The following is a 17,282-nucleotide window of genomic DNA, read 5'->3' on the forward strand; positions in this document are numbered from 1 at the left end:
ACCAAAAGGAGGTTTGTAGCAATCGTTCCGAGCTACAATTTCTCTGAGCTTTTTACTTGCAGAAAACTTCTAATTCATGGTCAAACAGTCAAAGATATTGAAAATTTAAATTGCAATTATTTTTTTTTGGAAAATATGACAATTTTCTTGGACTTATATCTTGTAAACTTTTTGAAACATTCGCTTAGCTCCAAAGGGAGATTTATAGGAATTGTCTCTAAACATACTACTTAGAAAAATCTTTGTTTTCTTGATCAGAAAGTCAAAATTGTAGAAAATATTGAAAATTCCAAGTCCTTTTTTTTTTTTTTTTTTTTTTTGGAAAATATGACAATTTTTTTTGGCTCATATCTCGTAAACCATGTGAAATTTGAACTTGACTCTAAAGAGATGTTTATTTCAATTCTTCCAGGCTACAATTCCTCTAAATACAGTATTTCGAAAAACATTTGTTTTGATGACCAAAAATTCGAAAATGTAGAAATCTTGTAATTTTTAAACTTTTTTTTAAATATTTGCCTATAACAGCTAAACCATTGAAATTTTCGATTCAATATTCAAACTAAAATTGTAGCCTAGGTCATGGTTAAGAATTCTCTAAAGCATTGGAATACTCATTCTGGCAATGCCGGCCGCCATTCTCCAAGAATGTTGCGCATGAACATTTACAATAATACCTCGAATGTGTAGCTGATGAAGATCTCCCCTTTCCAGACCTGCTAATATTTTGTCAGTACAAGCCCTGGAATCAGAAACACGAAAGCATATAGTTGACGTGTGGGAAAGACCTACGCTTCCACTGGTATCATGTGGAAGCACCCTGGTGCAAGGATGGATGTTCTTTCAATGCGTAGCCGAAGAGGTGATCACAGACTTTTATAAAAGGTCAACAAGGTCTCCTTGGCCGGATTCCAAGTGCTGCCACCTATCGCCTTGAGGACCTTGTTCCTACTTTTCATTTTCCCAAAGATTACTATTGAATGTGGCTCCTTTCTGTTACCTATAGGCGTATGATTGTTGTCAATACTCATACGCAAGTTTAGAATTGAATAAAATGTTTTTTAAGACATTTTCGAACACTTTGTGAGTACCGAATTAATTGTGACGCTCCAAAACCCAGAGTTTTTGGAAATTTTCTTTGTGGTCCACCAGGGCGTATGTTTGTTGTCAGTACTTATACGCAATTCGGCAAATCATGCCATTTATTCTCGAATTAGACGCAAAAGCCCCCAATTTTCAAGATTTTTTTTTTTAAATTTCCATAAGATGCTTATAATTAAATTTTAATAGAATCTAAATTTGTTTTAACAATTCCCAAGTCACAGACAAAAGTCTATTATTCTAAAATAATTATTCAGCAATTAAAATATCTTACGTTTTCTCCAAAATTCTTTTGTTTTTAGACCTCGCAAACAATTTATAGGTTCAGCGGAATAATTATTTATACTCAAAAGCATATTTCTATATAGGTACAAAGAAAGAAAAACATTTGTCGAATTTACCACGTATTTAACAAGCTTTTGTTGTGTTTTAAAAAGAAATATCTCTCTGCAAAGAGAGGGGAAACGAAGAGTTTTTGTTTCCAGCTTTGAAAATTTCAAAAGGCCATGGGAAGGTAAGGCTTCCCATTTCTCTTCTCAAAAATATGCATTGTAAAGCCAGCATAATAAGGCATAAATTCACTTGGCAACCTGAAGAAAAAAAGAATCTCAAGAGCCAAATAAATATAAACACAAGACCCCACGCCCCACCCCTTTTTTTGGAGGCTTCCCTGATGGATTGCCGAGCAAGAGGCATTTATTTTAATTTACATACTTCCCCAAAATGCCTGCCCCCAAAACGGAATGAATTAACATAAATTAGTGTGGCTCATGAAAATTAACTCCAGGCCACAACCAAAAGCTAATAATGATGGCCAACAAAAAGAGAACCAATTTCAACGGAGGATGCTCCAAACCGAAACATTTAACTGATTGCCTTTTGGTTAGCCAAAATAAAAGACATAGCAGCTCTATTATCAGGGCCTTACAAGGGGAATTTTGTATGCCTGGCTGTTTGCTCCTAATGGCGGACGTATAATTAATTACAATAAAATTACAGGACTCTCTAACAGATCCCCCATGGAATTTCTACCTTTTCTTCGTTTTTTTTTTTTAATTTCGATATTAAAGAAATTGTACAATGCCTGTCACGTTTTCATTTTCGTTTTGCCACTGACATACATGGAAGTGCTTGGTGGCTGACATTTGCCATGGAAAGACAACCCCCTCCCCTCCCCCCCCACACACACACAGGTCCACATATGTCACTTTCTTGATATGGGAAAACCATACATTAATACCAAAGAGCGAGAGAGTAAAACAAAGAAACCCAGCTCTCCCGGGATTGCTAACCGAGAAAGAAAGACACATGAAACTCCAAGGCGTATGAGTGATGAGCCATGTAATATTAATCATACGCAACGAACCATGGCCCACCATGGCAAAGACAGATGTCATTGTTTATCACAAAAGGAGCCTGTTTTTCTCGTTTTCCATTCTTTTTATCAATTTTATCTAATTTCTTTTCATGCCAACCACCATTCATTAATGACTTCAAAAGATATTTCATTAACACAATACTCTGGTATTCTGTTCATTTATGTAAATAAAAATAGATATTATTTGCCTCAGAGTGTTTTTTTTTTTTATTTTTTTTTTTTGGGAAAAATAAAAATATATTTTTTCTTAGATAAACATAAATAAAGAGAAGATTTCACTCATATTTACTTGAGCCCACTTACAAGCGTAAATGCCATGAATTATTTGCTATTTACCAACTACCCACATTGGGCCATAACTATTTTTAGCCATGGCAAGAAAATAGACTTTTATTGCAATTGAATTTCCACGTGCTGCTTTTGTTGGGAAAACAAACGAAAATAAATAAAGGTTAAGCCCCAAAGTGATAGTGGTAAGGTCGAAAAATGTCAAAGTGTTGAAAATTATGAATAACATTTTAGTTAAAAATAATTTCTTAAAAAACTTGCAGATATCTTCGATATTGGAAGTTATTTCCTTAGGATTCTTGAAGAACTTGGATGTTTTAAAAAAAGAATAGGCTTTTTTAAAAGCATATTTTTTTAAGGATATGTGATTTTCTTTAGAAATATTTATTTACAAGGGATTTACAAGGGAGGTGACATTTGTACGGAGCTTTGGAATTTTTAAAAAATATTTTCCTCAGCTTCTTAAAAAATCTTGAGGATTTCTAAAATACATCAGCAGTACAGAGTGAGATAAAAAAAACGGCAACAAAGTCAAACGCCATAATTTTTACATTTATTTTAATTTTATTGCAAACATAAATACTGCGGAGGTGGGCGGGCAAGAAGAGGTAAATACAATTGAAAAATAGCCAGAGAAAAACTTAAATTCAACTGGAATTTCGATTTTTTGAAGAAAAAGAGGTCCCAACAGTCAGAGCTGCTTCTCCTTAGTATGGGATACAAAACGAATTGCTAACCTACAACTACGCTCCACATCAAACTTTTTTAAGTTGTTTTTTTTTGGATTTGAGCCATAGGAGAAATTCGAAATTCCACAAGGATGTTCAAATATCCGACTAAAGTTTTGATAAAATTTCAGCCTAGACAAAGCCTCAACAAGAGTATCTACGGAAATAGCATCAAATTTTAGAATAAGTTTAGATTTGTTCGAATTGATCACCTTTGGCACGAATTATGGCCTTCAAATGGCCAATGAAACCAACAAAAGCTGCCCGAATGTGGCTCTGCGGTATCTTGACCCATTCCCGGCCAATCACTTGCTTGAGGTGATCGACACTTTAGTTTTTTTTCTTTTGTGCAAACATTGCTTTCCAAAACACTCAAGACATAATAGTTCAACGGATTGGTATCCGGAGATTTTGGTGGCCATTGTACGCTGGAAATAAAGCGAGGAACCTCTTTTTGTATCCATTCTTGGGTGATGCGTGCCGAGTGCAACGGCGCTGAGTCCTGTTGGAATGTCCAAGGTTTGCTAGCAACATGTTGGCGTGCCCAAGGCTTTAATAACACCTCCAGAATATTTTCGCGATAATATTCGGCATTTATTCTGAATCCGCGGTCAATTAATACGAGCGCTGAGCGACCATTGGCTGTTATGGCAGCCCATACCATCACCATAGCCGCTGCTTGAGTTCTGGTAGCCAACCGAAGGTGCACATTTTCAGCTGACCTCTTTGGCAGGTAACACGATCATTTTGTTAGTTTACAATTTGCTGGAAACGAATGTTTTCTCATCGCAGAAAACGAAATTCGGCAGGTAACCACTTTAGGCCAAGCTAAGCAACTCTTTAGCTCTCTTGAGTTTATTTTCTTTCTGTTGCGCTGTAAGTTCTTGCACTTTTTGGAATATCAATGGCTTTACCCCGAGCTTTTTTTTTTCAATATTTGCTGAATGAAATATTGCGATATGTTCAGCTCAGGAGTCAATTTTAGGTCACTGCCACGCGGGTTTCGATCAAGTCGCTTCTTTACTTTTCGAACCATTTCTGCTGTTGTTGCTGTTTTCTTCCGTCCATTTCCCACTTCCTTGACGTCGGGCTACACTACCAGTATCACGGTAACGTGATTTTGTTCACATTTAAATGCTGGAGTGCTCTAACGATAGCCACTTGTGATTTTCCAGCTAAATATAAAGAAATCACACTACCACGCTTGAATTCCATCCGAAATAACTTTTTTCCTGGATAATTCTCACCAAAATGCTTTTGTACGATTGTAAACAATATAATGAGCTGTCACTGGAATAATTTTAACAGCTGTCGGACTAGTGGCTTAGAAATGACATCAGTCTGAAGTTGGTTGCCGTATTTTCATCTCACTCATATGGCTGAGGGTATAAAGAATCCTTTGAAGACTCCTAGAGAGGGTAAATGTTTAACCTACTTATTAGGAAGTTTGAATAACTTGGATTTATGAAAATGTTTTTAGGAAAGAACGGAAAATCTATTTTTAATGGATTTTATGCAGGAAATTTTCATTAAAAATCTTTAAGGAATATGGATTTTGTTCTGTGTTTTTTTTTTTGTAAATATTTTCCTTGGCTTCTCAAAAATCCTGGGGTTTTCTAAAACACACCAGCAGTATTTGTCGAGCATTTGGAGAACAAGTAGGAATTATATTCAAAAACTCGAAATTACAACCTGGAAGAACCTAAATTAGTACCTGAAATTATAATGTCCTCTGTGTAATTAGAACTACCCAAAAAAAAGTTCCCCATCGGAATTTTCCAATAAAAGAAATACTTTGCATGGAGTACATTTCGTTTGTGCTTCAGTGTGTATGAATGATGACGCAACTCATACGCCCAGATGTACGAATTTGGAATATTCTGTATTTAACGAAAATGAAAGCATTGTGCTCTTCCCAACTTATTCTCATGGCATACTGAACAATGGAGCTCCTTGTATGGCAAGAGAAGGGGATATACTAAATTTGGTTATCTAGTTGTTCTAGTTTAGCGCAGGGTTCATAAACGATCTGTAAATCTGCCCCTTTATAGGAAATATTTGATTGACATCATCACGAGAAGCGGATATATTACATTTGGTTTTCTACACCGAATATTATGCAGATGCTTTTTAATTGGCCTAGGTTTCCCCTAGGTTCATAAACTACCTTTAAATCCGTCCTCTAGGCAATATTGATTATTCTGCTTAAGCGTATATGTAACGTCACCACCCATACGCGGATAACGCTGAATATTAGGCAGGTGCTTTTTAAGCTGTTCTAGTTTTTCCCTAGGTTCATAAACGATCTGTAAATCTGCCCCCTTTATAGCCAATATCGATTGTTTTGCTTAAGCGTATAAGTAACGTCATCACTCATACGCTCTCTATTATCAAAGATTTATTCGGAAAGTTAACACTTCTTCTGATCTCGTTTTTGCTGTTCTACCCAAAATTGTTAACCTTTCAGACTTTTTCTTGCACCCATTTAAATATTCGTCTGCCTCGCCAGCGACCATGAAACAGAATTTGGAGTTAAAAGGAAGAACTTGGAAAATATAACATAACAAAAACACATCACTGAATTTTTAATAAAACAACTTCTGTTAGCTTAATCGCAAACAAATCAAATTCCGCTCTCGTCTAAAAAAAGAAAAAAAAAACGCCTGAACGAAAACTTTTTGAGCCAAAGTTAAATATTTGCATTTTGTTTGGTTTCGAAAATGTTTTCTTCTTTTTTTGCCAAACAATTCAAATATTTAACTGAGAAATTTATCTGGTAGACCATAATGATGGTTAAATAGCTGCTGCCATGATGGCCGGAGGCAGAGCTAAAATATGCCAAAGTAATGCATCATTAATTCGGCATAATGAATGAAGTTCGGAGAAATTGCGAAAAACAGATGCAGTTATGGTATGGGAAAGAGGGTGGGGGAAAGGGCCATCCAGGCCATGTTATTAAAAACGGTGCACAAATGTGGAAACAAAATAGCAACACATCAAAAACCATGATGGAGTAGCTAAACATAGGTAAGGGTTACAGAGGCATGGGATGGAGTTTTGGCTGGGGGGTGGGAAAATGTGGTGCACAACACCTTTGGTGTAAAAGTGTTAAACGCAATACAAGTGTTTGTACCACAACAAACTGATATTTTTCAATTCTTTTCCCAGAGCTTCATCATCATCAAACACACACACACACGCGCAGATACACATACACACTCATTCATCAAATCCAAAGAACCCAAGTTAAGCTTTACTCTCTCCCCCCACCAACAACCTCACAGTTTTCATTCCTGTTGTGCTGAAAATTTTCTTCAAAATTTCCCATTTCCCATCAGCTCAGCTACACCCGCCATTGTACACCTTATGTTCATCCTTGGCCACATCGAGGGCACCGCTGTCGGTTCGTTTGGTTAGACACCTGCCAGGAACACAACAATCAATTTAAGTTCATTTCAGCAGAGCAGAGCAGGTTTGGCACGCTTCGGTTTTGTTGTTTCACCGCTTTGTTTTTGTGGTGTTGTTCGCAGAACCAAAAAAACAAAAAAACAAAGAAGGAAGGAAAAACATTTGCACACACCTCGAAAATAACAGCGAGGATTTGAGGTAAAGCAGGTTTCTGTGTTTTTTTTTTTCACGTGGTAATGAACGTTAGGTGCTTTTCGCCATGGAGGGTGTATTAAATTCGCTGAGTTCGATTTAGAGTTTAAATTAGAACCTGAAATTATGTTGAGCTCTGTGAGGGTAGTTCTAGCCCCCTAAAAACACTTGAAGTTGGAACAATTTTCCAAAAAGAAAATTATTCGTTGGTTCTCCAGTGCGTATGAATGTTGACGCAACTCATACGCCCATAAGTACCAATTTGAAACATTCTGTATTTAACGAAAATGCAAGCCTTATGCGCATGTCTTTCGAACCAATTTTTCGTGGGACTCTAGGGGTTCTTGACATGATAGGAGTAGGAGGGTATATTACATTGTGGTTTCTACACAGACTTAACGGAAGACCTGGAAATTGATTAAACTATACAGGGCGAGATGGAAAAAAACTGCAACCAACTTCAGACTGCTGTCATTTCTAAGCCATTCGTCCGACAGCTGTTAGAATTATTCCAGTGACAGTTCATTATATTTTTTACAGGCGTATAAAAGCATTTTCTTGAGAATTTTCCAGAAAAAAAGTTATTCGACATGGAATTCAAGCGTGATGGTGTGATTTCTTCACATTTGGCTGGAAAACCGCAGATGGCTATCGTTAGAGCACTCCAGCATTTAAATGTGAATAAATATTTTGTGTCTCGTACCATCGCTCGTTAACGGGATACTGGTAGCGTAGCCCGACGTCAAGGAAGTAGACAGAAGAAAACAACAACATCAGCAGAAATATTTCGAAAAGTAAAGAAGCGATAGGATCGAAACTCGCATCAGTGGCCGAAAAATGGCTCGTGAGCTGAACGTAACGCAACATTCCATTCGGCAAAGCCATTGAAAAATGAGCTCGGGGTAAAGCCATTGAAATTCCAAAAAGTGCAAGAACTTACACCGCAACAGAAAGAAAATAGACTCAAAAGAGCTAAAGGGTTGCTTCGCTTGGCCGAAAGTGGTGGACTGCCGAATTTGGTTATCTCCGTTCTCCGATGAGAAAACATTTGTTGTCCGGCAGTTTGTAAACAAATAAAATTATCGTGATCGCCAAAGAGGTCAGCTGAAAATGTGCACCTTCGGATGGCCACCAGAACACAAGCGCCGGCCATGGTGATGATGTGGGCCGCCATAACAGCCGATGTTCGCTCTCCGCTCGTTTTAATCGAACATGGCATTAGAATAAATGACGAATATTATCGCGAAAATATTCTGGAGGGTGTATTAAAGCCTTGGACACGCCAACATTTTGGCCGCAGACCTTGGACATTCCAACAGGACTCAGCACGCGCCACCCAAGAATGGTTACAAAATGAGGTTACTCACTTCATTTCCATCGCAAAATAGCCACTAAAATCTCCGGAAACCAATCTATTGGGTTATTGTGTCTGGAGTATTTTGCAAGTTTGGCACTAAAAAATACCAAAGTGTCGATCACCTCAAGCAAGCGCTTCGCCGGAATGGTCCAAAATACCGCAGAGCAACATTCGGGCAGCGTTTGACGTGGTTTCATTGGACATTTGCAGGCCATAATTCGTGCCAAAGGTGACCAATTCGAATAAATCTAAAATTATTCTAAAATTTCTCTTTCTCTTGTTGAGGCTATGTCTAGGCTGAAATTTTACCAAAAATTTAGTCGTATTTATTTTTGAAAATCCTTCAGGAATTTCAAATTTCTCCTCTGGCTCCAATCCAAAAAAAAAAAACATTTTAAAGAAAAGATCCATGTGGAGCATAGTTTGAGGTTAGCAATTCATTTGGTATCCAATAGCTAAGGAGAAGTAGCTCTGACTGTTATGAACTTTTTATCTTCAAAAAATCAAAATTTCAGTTGGATTTCACTTTTTCTGCGATTGTTTTTCAATTGTATCTACCTTTTCTTGCCCGCCTACCTCCGCAGTATTTATGTATGCAGTGGCGCATAAAAATTGTGTTCCACTTCTCCGCGTGTGTGCGTATCCTTATCCGAACTAAGCGATCAAACATTAGCGGAAGTCTACCATTCCCAATTTTGTGCTAAAAAAAAAAAAAAACAAACGAAATTCTTTCAATTGACTGGGATTTGGAAAAAAAGATAACCTCCAAAGAGAGATACAGCAACAACAACAAAGGCAACCGTAACAGTTACTTTGGCACTCAAGGTGTCTCTGCCATTAGCCTTGGATAACAGCAACATACGGAATTGGTTTCCTTCCTGAAAATGAATGAATTGTTGGTTTTTCTGGGGAGTTCCAGAGACAGACACCTGACACTGACGCTTGAAAATGATGCTGATGATGTGGCTGATGATGATGGCGTTATCAGTGGGAAAAATTTCATTAACATTATTGGAATTCCAAAAATATGTGACTTACCTCCTCCGCCAAACATCTTCTAAAAAAAAAAATAAAAACAGGAAACAAGGATAAAAAAAATCCCAATGTAAAATAAAATAAATTGCTGGATTTTCCAATGAGTGTTAACGGAAGCAATGAAGCGCGAGTGAAAACTGAAGTAGAAATTTTGAAATCGTTTTTTATTTAAAGATTTATGCATTTCATCTTGCCATGGGCTTAAATGGCTTCGGGTCTTTGTATTTGATTGTTAAGTGGGGAGAGAGGGAGGGGAAAATAAAATCACTAACCTTAGGCCAGGCATTGAGAAGCAACATATGTCTGCTACCCAGAGCAATGGCATTATTAGGCTGGCTGGCTGCAAATTGTTCAAAAGACTTAAAATGCTTTATGGATTTTGGATTTAGGGCGAAATTCATGAAGATTGAAGATGTTTAAACCGGGGTTCCTCAGGCGTATGATTGTTGGTAATACTCATACGCCAGCCGCACTAATATTTGAGCTTTATTATTTGAGATGAATTATGCGGAATAATAGATTAAAAAAAAAAACAAACAGGTGTATGATTTTTGAACACATTCATAGGCCGTCGCCGTTTATACTTCATCTATAGGTGTTATATCTATAAATATAATTCTACCGTTAAAATTGTAAAAATTTTGTATAAGAGGCGTATGGTTGATGGTGGCACGTATACGTCGTCAGAAAATCTATTGTTTTCAGATTATATTTGAAAAAGAACTAGGTTTTTGGGTATCCTTAAAAATATTTTTTTAAATCTAAGTTGGAAGTCCTTAAAAATGTTTTTAAAAATCGACGTTTTATTTATAGTTTTTAAAAATCTAGGTTCATTGGATGTTCTTAAAATTGTTTTTAAAAAATCTATTCTCTTTTGATGAACTTTAAAAATGTTTTTTTTAATCCACGTTTAATTATTTTTACAATATTTTTTAAGTCCACGTTTTATTTATGGTCTGTAAAAACATTTTTCTTTTTAAAAATCCACATTTTATTTAAAAATATTTTTTTTTTAAATTCAGGTTTTATTTTTTTAAGGACTATAAAAATATTTTTTTTAAAAAATTCACGTTTTATTTTTTTAAGGACTATAAAAATATTTTTTTTTAATTTACTTTTTTTTTAGGACTATAAAAATATTTTTGTAAAAATCCACGTTTTATTAATAGTCTGTAAAAATATATTTTTTTAATCCACGAAATATAAACAGTCCTTATTTTTTTAAATCGATGTTTTATTTATAGTCCTTAAAAATATTTTTTTTTTTAAATCCAAATTTTATTAATAGTCTGTAAAAATATTTTATTTTAAATCCACGTTTTATTTATAGTTCGTAAAAATATTTTTTTGAAAAATCTACGTTTTATTTATAGTTCGTAAAAATATTTTTTTGAAAAATCTACGTTTTATTTATAGTTCGTAAAAATATTTTTTTGAAAAATCTACGTTTTATTTATAGACCTTAATTTTTTTTTTTTTTTTTTTTTTTTTTTTTGAAAAATCTACGTTTTATTTATAGTCCTTAAAAATATTTTTTTTAAAACCCACGTTTTTTTATGGTCCTTAAAATATATATTTTTTAAAAATCCACGTTTTATTTACTCTTTTCTTCTTCAGTCCTTAAAAAATATTTCTAAAAATCGTGGTTTCTTAAAGAGTCCTTGAATATGTTTTGAAGAATCCATCCATTCTTAAGATGATGTGAAAAATTTACAATCTCTGAGTCCTTGGAAAATTATTATTAAAAACTTTAACTTCTTTGAAGGACCTTGAAATTTATATTTAAGAAATATCCACGTTTTTAAAGGAACTCAACTATAGAACTATAACAAAACATCGTTCTTTTAGTGATATTAAAAAAAATATTCTTCAAAGGACTTCGAAAAGATATAAAAAAAATCATTTGTAAAAGACCTGGAAAAATATTTTCCACTTTCCTTAAAGGATCCTCCTTTTTTTTTTAAAAAATCACTCTTTATGTATAAGTAATTCCATTACTCATACGTCCTGTGGGAGCACCATAAAGCAAATCCATTAAAATTTAATTGCCCTCATATACCTAACCCTGCATTTTTTACCCCTGATCTTTAATAAACCAACCAGAAAATATTGTTTTTTCCAAATACAGTTTAAGGATTATTTTCCATGATCCTTTGCCAGCAAAAAAAAATCCCCTATACATTTTCTTATTGCTAAATTTGCAAAATTGTTCCCTGGCCATAACATCGCCCGTAACGCGATTTCTCCTTGTTACTAGATTTTTTTTTTGCTCTTGTTGTTGCTTTGTTTAATCTAGGTTTTAAGGTAATGACTTGCATCATCAACATTTAACTGTAACAGCTGCAATCAACTGCATGCAGCAGCAGAGGCAGTGCGGGAGGGAGGAATGGGATACCCAAAGTGGCAGGATTAAGACTTTCTTGCTTTTTCCAGTTTCCCTCTTTAAAAAACTATAACACTTATAAAACAAAAAAGCAAGAAATTGCTTAGTTAATGTACGATTTTTTTTTGTGTTTAGTCGTCCTCTTTGGTTTCCCTTTTCTGCTCCCACTCTCCGCCTCTCCCCCGGCGACTTCTACATTACCATATTAAATTCAAGTGAAATTCATTGTACTTGGAAATTTCCCAGAATGAAACCATGAGAGCAATCACCTTAAGTAGAAGTAAATGGAAGAATGAAAGAAATAGGGGGAAGCTAGTTGGCAAGGACGAATTTGAGAAACCCTACTCAAAATTAGTTAGACAAAGATATTTTGGCCTGAGGATTCTAATATTTCATAAATACCTCTAGAAGGATTACAAAAATGGAATTATTGGACAATTTCCCCTTAAGATTTGCTGTAAGTCTGAAAAGTGGATTAAGGACTATAAACCATATTTCCACAAGGACATTGAAGGCTATAAACGAGAATTTGTAATAAAAAAAAGTTAAAGTCCATTCAGGACAATTAACCTAAATAAATTACACCAAGCATATTAACGGTGACTTTCAAAAAAAATATCAAAGACATTCAGAGCTAAAAACTTAGACTTCTCAAAAAAAATATAAGGAAAACGTGTAAGGGAATTAAGACTATAAAAATGGACTAAAACGAATACAATAAAAAAAGTATTTTTAAAAAATCGACATTTAAGGTTCTTTAAAAAAAATTTATTTTTTTCAAATTCAAATTCATTGAAGGTCCTTAAAAAATAAGTAATTTCAATTCAGTGAAGGTCCTTAAAAATATCTTAAAAATCTACCTTCGTTGAAGAATCTTAGAAAATATTTTCAAACAATTCGCTTTCATTGCAGGTCCTTACAAAATATTTTTTAAAATCCATCTTCATTGAATGACCTTGAAAAAAGTATGTAAATAAGGATTCACGTTTTTTGTAAATCCTTTATCCTTTTAAAAATTCGTTCTTTGAGGGTCCTTAAAATATTTTTCAAACTATCCACGTTCATTTAATGTCCTTGGAATTAGTTTATTTAAATCCACGGCCTTTGGAAGTCCTAGAAAAATATTTTTAAAACATTTTACATTTCTTGAATGTCCTTGAAAAATAATTTTAAAAAATCTATGTTCAGTGAAGGCACATAAAAAAATATTTTTAAAAAATCCAATTTCATAAGAAGTTTTTAAAAAATTCACTTTCATAAGACGTCCTTAAAAAATATTTTTAAGAACTCCGCAATCATTGAAAGTCCTTAAATAATATTTTTAAGAAATCCACGTTCATTGAAGGTCCTTGGAATTTTTTTTTTTTTTTTAAATCCCCGTTCTCTAAAGATGCTTAGAAAAATATTTTTGTAACTCCCCGTTTTTTTAATGTCCTCAGACAATTAAAAAAACAGTATCATAGAAGGTCCTTAAAAATATTTTTAAAAAATCCACGTCCATTGAAGGTCCTTGGCCGTTAAAATATATTTTTAAAAAACTTCACCTTCATTGAAGATCTAAAGAAGAAGAAGATGAAAGGATTTCTAAAAAAAAACACGTTCATAGAAGGTCATTGAAAAAATATTTCTTAAAAATCCACATTCATAAAAGTTGCTTCAAAATTATTTTTGAAAAAATCTACAATTCTTGAAGTTTCTTTTTTTTTTAAAAAAATCTATGTTCATTGAAGATCTCTAAAATTTTTTTTAAAATTTACGATCATTGAAGCTCTTTAAAAATATTAAAAAACATGTTCTATTAAGATCCTTGGAATTATTTTATTTAAATGCAGGTTTATAAAAGGTCCTTGAAGAAATATTTTAATAAAAATTTACGTTAATTGTGAGTCCTTCAAAAAAATATTTTTAAAAAATCCAATTCTAGTGAAGGTCCTTGAGAAATATTTTTATGAAATCTAGGTTCCTTCAAGGCTCTTGAAAAATGTTTTAAATAAATCTAGGTTTCTTGAAGGTCCTTGAAAAACAAATTTAAAAATCTAGGTTTTGTGAAAGTCCCCGAAACAATATTTTTAAAAAAATCCAGGTTCACAATAGGTCCATAAAAATAATTTTTAAGAAGTGCAGGTTCATAGTAGGTCCTTAAAAAATAATTTTTAAAAATTGCAGGTTCATAGTAGGTCCTTAAAAAATAATTTTTAAAAAATTCACTTTCATTGAAGTTCCTTAAAAATGTTTTTAAAAAATCCCAGTTTATTGAAGGTGCCAAAAAATTATTTTTAAAAATTCGCGTCCATTGAAGGTCCTTAAAAATATTTTTTGAAAAACCCACGTTCATTGAAAGTCCTTAAAAAATAATCCTAAAAAAATCAGGATCAAAGAACGTCCCTGGAAAAATATTCACGTGCCACAATTATTGAAAAATATTTTTTAATGAATTCAAGTTCATTGAAGGTCCTTAAAAAATATTTTTAAGAAATCCACATTCCATTGAAAGTCCTTAAAGAAATATCTTGAGAATATCTTCTTGTCTTGAAGGTCCTTGAAAAATATTTTTAAAAAACCCACGTTCAAAGACTCTAAAAATATCCGGAAAAAATATATTAAAAATTCTTTGGGTCCTTCTTTGAGGGTCCTTAAAAATATTACAGTTATATAAATATCATTTGTTATGGGTCCTTAAGAGATAAGCAAAGCCCACAATCCTTAAGGTCCTGGAAAATATTTATAAATTTTGAACTCTTTTCTAGTTTTAAAAAAAAGTTAAGAGTATTTCCAAAAACTAGCCTGTGTGGCTAAGAGATCCTTCAAAGGACAATATCCTTTGAAGGTCCTCCAAAATACATTTTTATAGGCCAACACTTTTCCGGCTGTGAAGGAAAATAATTTAGAGAAAAAAATCCACATCCTTTACTCTGAATATCCTTTTTTTCAATTCCAAGAGTGTTGCAAATTCAATATCCAACTTACCCTACCTCAGAGTCCATGGTATAGGGAATCGAAAAATATATATATGTATGCGCTCTAATTGAGGTAGTGAGGAGTCCTTCCTAATTACCATGCTGCCATGGCAAGAATGGATGACTGGCTGGTTGGTTGCCCGGCTGCCTGCGAGAGCTGCTTCTATGTATTTTTTTCCTCCAACTTCTGGCTGCCATTGACGTACGACGTCCATTCAGCTTCAGCTGTCATTCAGCATTACAGCTGGTTTATTGTTGAGCAATGCCTTCATTGATTTAATTATTTTTCTAGTTTTCTTTTTTTTTGCATTTGGTATAGAGAGTGAGAATTAGAGAGGGAGGGAGAGAGAGAGAAGGCGAGGGTCCTGGAAGCCAGACATTGTTGGCTTTTCGGTCTAACGGCATTGGAAAGAGGAATTCAATCAGTGTTAGCCTTTGTGTTTAGCGGTGATTTTGCCTTTTTGGTGGAAAATTGAATTTGATTTTTGTTTTGTGCCAGGCAAAAAAAGACTGGACATCCTGGCCAGCAAACGGTAAACATCATGTCCTGTTGCCAGTGGAAAAATAACAACAGCAATGCAAAATATCCATAACTAATGTTTGTAGCTGGATTGCATTTAAATTTAATTTCCGTTTCCAATTGGCCTCCATATTTCCTGTTTGTGTGTGTGTCAGGATAGGGGGGGAAGTATCATGCACAAGAGTAGCAACAGCAGTAGCACCAACAACAACAACAGTATCCTGGCTGGCCAGGATATTAGCTTAAGTGAATGCCATTTTTTTCATGATTTTCGTTTTTTTTTTTTCATTTTGCAAATGTTTATGTTCTAGAAATTAGTGACTATCTTCGATTGCCTCCCATTCTCTTCTTTTTTTGTGAAAAGGATATTTTCTTATCCTTAAATGAAAATAAAGGAAATATAATTTTATCCTCTCTTTTGTGTTTTTTTTTCTTACAGGTCTTTCCAAGCGTCCCATGGGTCCCCAGTGCCGCAAAAGTAGCTTGCCCAAACACCAGGAGGTTAAAAAACGCTTCCTGGAAATATGCGACACCACCTTCTCGGAAGAGGTGCGCAATGCCCTGCGTCTGCCGGCCTTCGATTCGTACGAGTGGAGCGATGCCGATATCATTCATCTGATGCAGACCATGTTCATTGAGCTGGGATTTATTGAGAAATTCAATATACCCCTGGACACGTTGCGGGAGTGGCTTTATGAGGTGTACAAGCACTACAATGAGGTGCCGTTTCACAATTTCCGGCATTGTTTTTGTGTGGCCCAGATGGTAAGTAAAAATATCAAAACCTACCCTCTCACCCAGCCACAAAATCGGGTGCTTTGTTCAAAAGTCAAACCAATCAAGTTTTTGTGTTTCTCTATGGCCACCAGATTGTTTCGTTTTGAAAAAAGTAAATGAGTAGCCAAACCCTTATCATCTGCTGGGCCATAGCTTGTTGCCTGTTTTCGGGTAATGGCATTTCTTTTGGCCGAACAATGCCCAGAAATTTGCCATGCAAATTGTTGGGGTTTTCCTCCCCCCTCCATTGCCTGCCTGTCACTTCAAATTATATTTATTTGTCGTGGCTGCTGTTTTCAAAAGCTTACTTTCTAATTCCATTTAGGCTGTCTCTGGAATCCTTAAACATGCCCAGCAACAAATCCTTATTGATTGTTGAATTTGCAAATTAACATTTCGACATTTGGAAGGAAGTTTCAAATTCAATTCCCTTTTTTTCATTTTTTGTGTTGTTTTGTTGCAAATCATAATAGACAGCTGGAACTTGAGAAAGAAAGAACGAAATGGAAATTATTTGGAGCCAAGAAAAGGGGAGGAGAGAAAGAGAGAGAAGAACCATTCAGGCAAGAAACCAACACAAAATTGGTGTTTACTGCCAACTCATCAAAAAATGTTAATTGTGTGGTTAACCACAATGTTAAGGCTTGGATTAGCTTCAAAGAAAATGGAAAATCTGTTGTTGAGAAAAACCGAAATCAATTGATAAGCAAAGGGTTCCCAATTCAATATTTTTTGATTTTTGAAATAAGGCGTATGAGTAATGGCAGTAATTATACGTACGAAGGAACTGGGGAGTTTTGAGATAAAGCAAAGGTTTTTTTTAATTTTTCCACATATTAGACACCTGGAGAGACTGGAGAGCCATTGAAATAATGTTTAAAGAAAAATAAATGTCATAGGGAATTATACGAAATGTTAAAAAAAAAACAAGCAAAATAGTATCAGTCGGTTTTGGCCACAGATGTATACCCCCAGCCTTGAGTTATGATTATTCAAGCTGTTGACCCTTTATGGGGGAGGCTCCGAAGCAGTTGGCCAATATTGACCAATTCGTATCGTATGACCTCAGTCTGATATAAATTTTACAACGTGCCATATTTGGACTATATAGACTGCTTCCTATACTTTATATATGAGATATGTGCAAATTTGTGTAAA

General features: G+C 34.5%; 1 protein-coding gene across 3 annotated transcripts in view; it reads left to right on the top strand.

Annotated features, from left to right (window-relative positions):
• Window positions 1-17,282, top strand: part of LOC101893851 (high affinity cGMP-specific 3',5'-cyclic phosphodiesterase 9A) — a 259,215-nt gene that overhangs the window by 202,790 nt on the left and 39,143 nt on the right. For all 3 annotated transcript variants that reach the window (XM_059122351.1, XM_059122352.1, XM_059122353.1), the window contains exon 5: window positions 15,787-16,112. In XM_059122351.1, the coding sequence (XP_058978334.1) occupies window positions 15,787-16,112 (326 nt within the window). The remainder of the gene's footprint in view (window positions 1-15,786; window positions 16,113-17,282) is intronic.

Source organism: Musca domestica, unplaced genomic scaffold (assembly GCF_030504385.1).
Source record: "Musca domestica strain aabys unplaced genomic scaffold, Musca_domestica.polishedcontigs.V.1.1 20, whole genome shotgun sequence".
Classification (NCBI taxonomy): Eukaryota; Metazoa; Arthropoda; class Insecta; order Diptera; family Muscidae; genus Musca; species Musca domestica.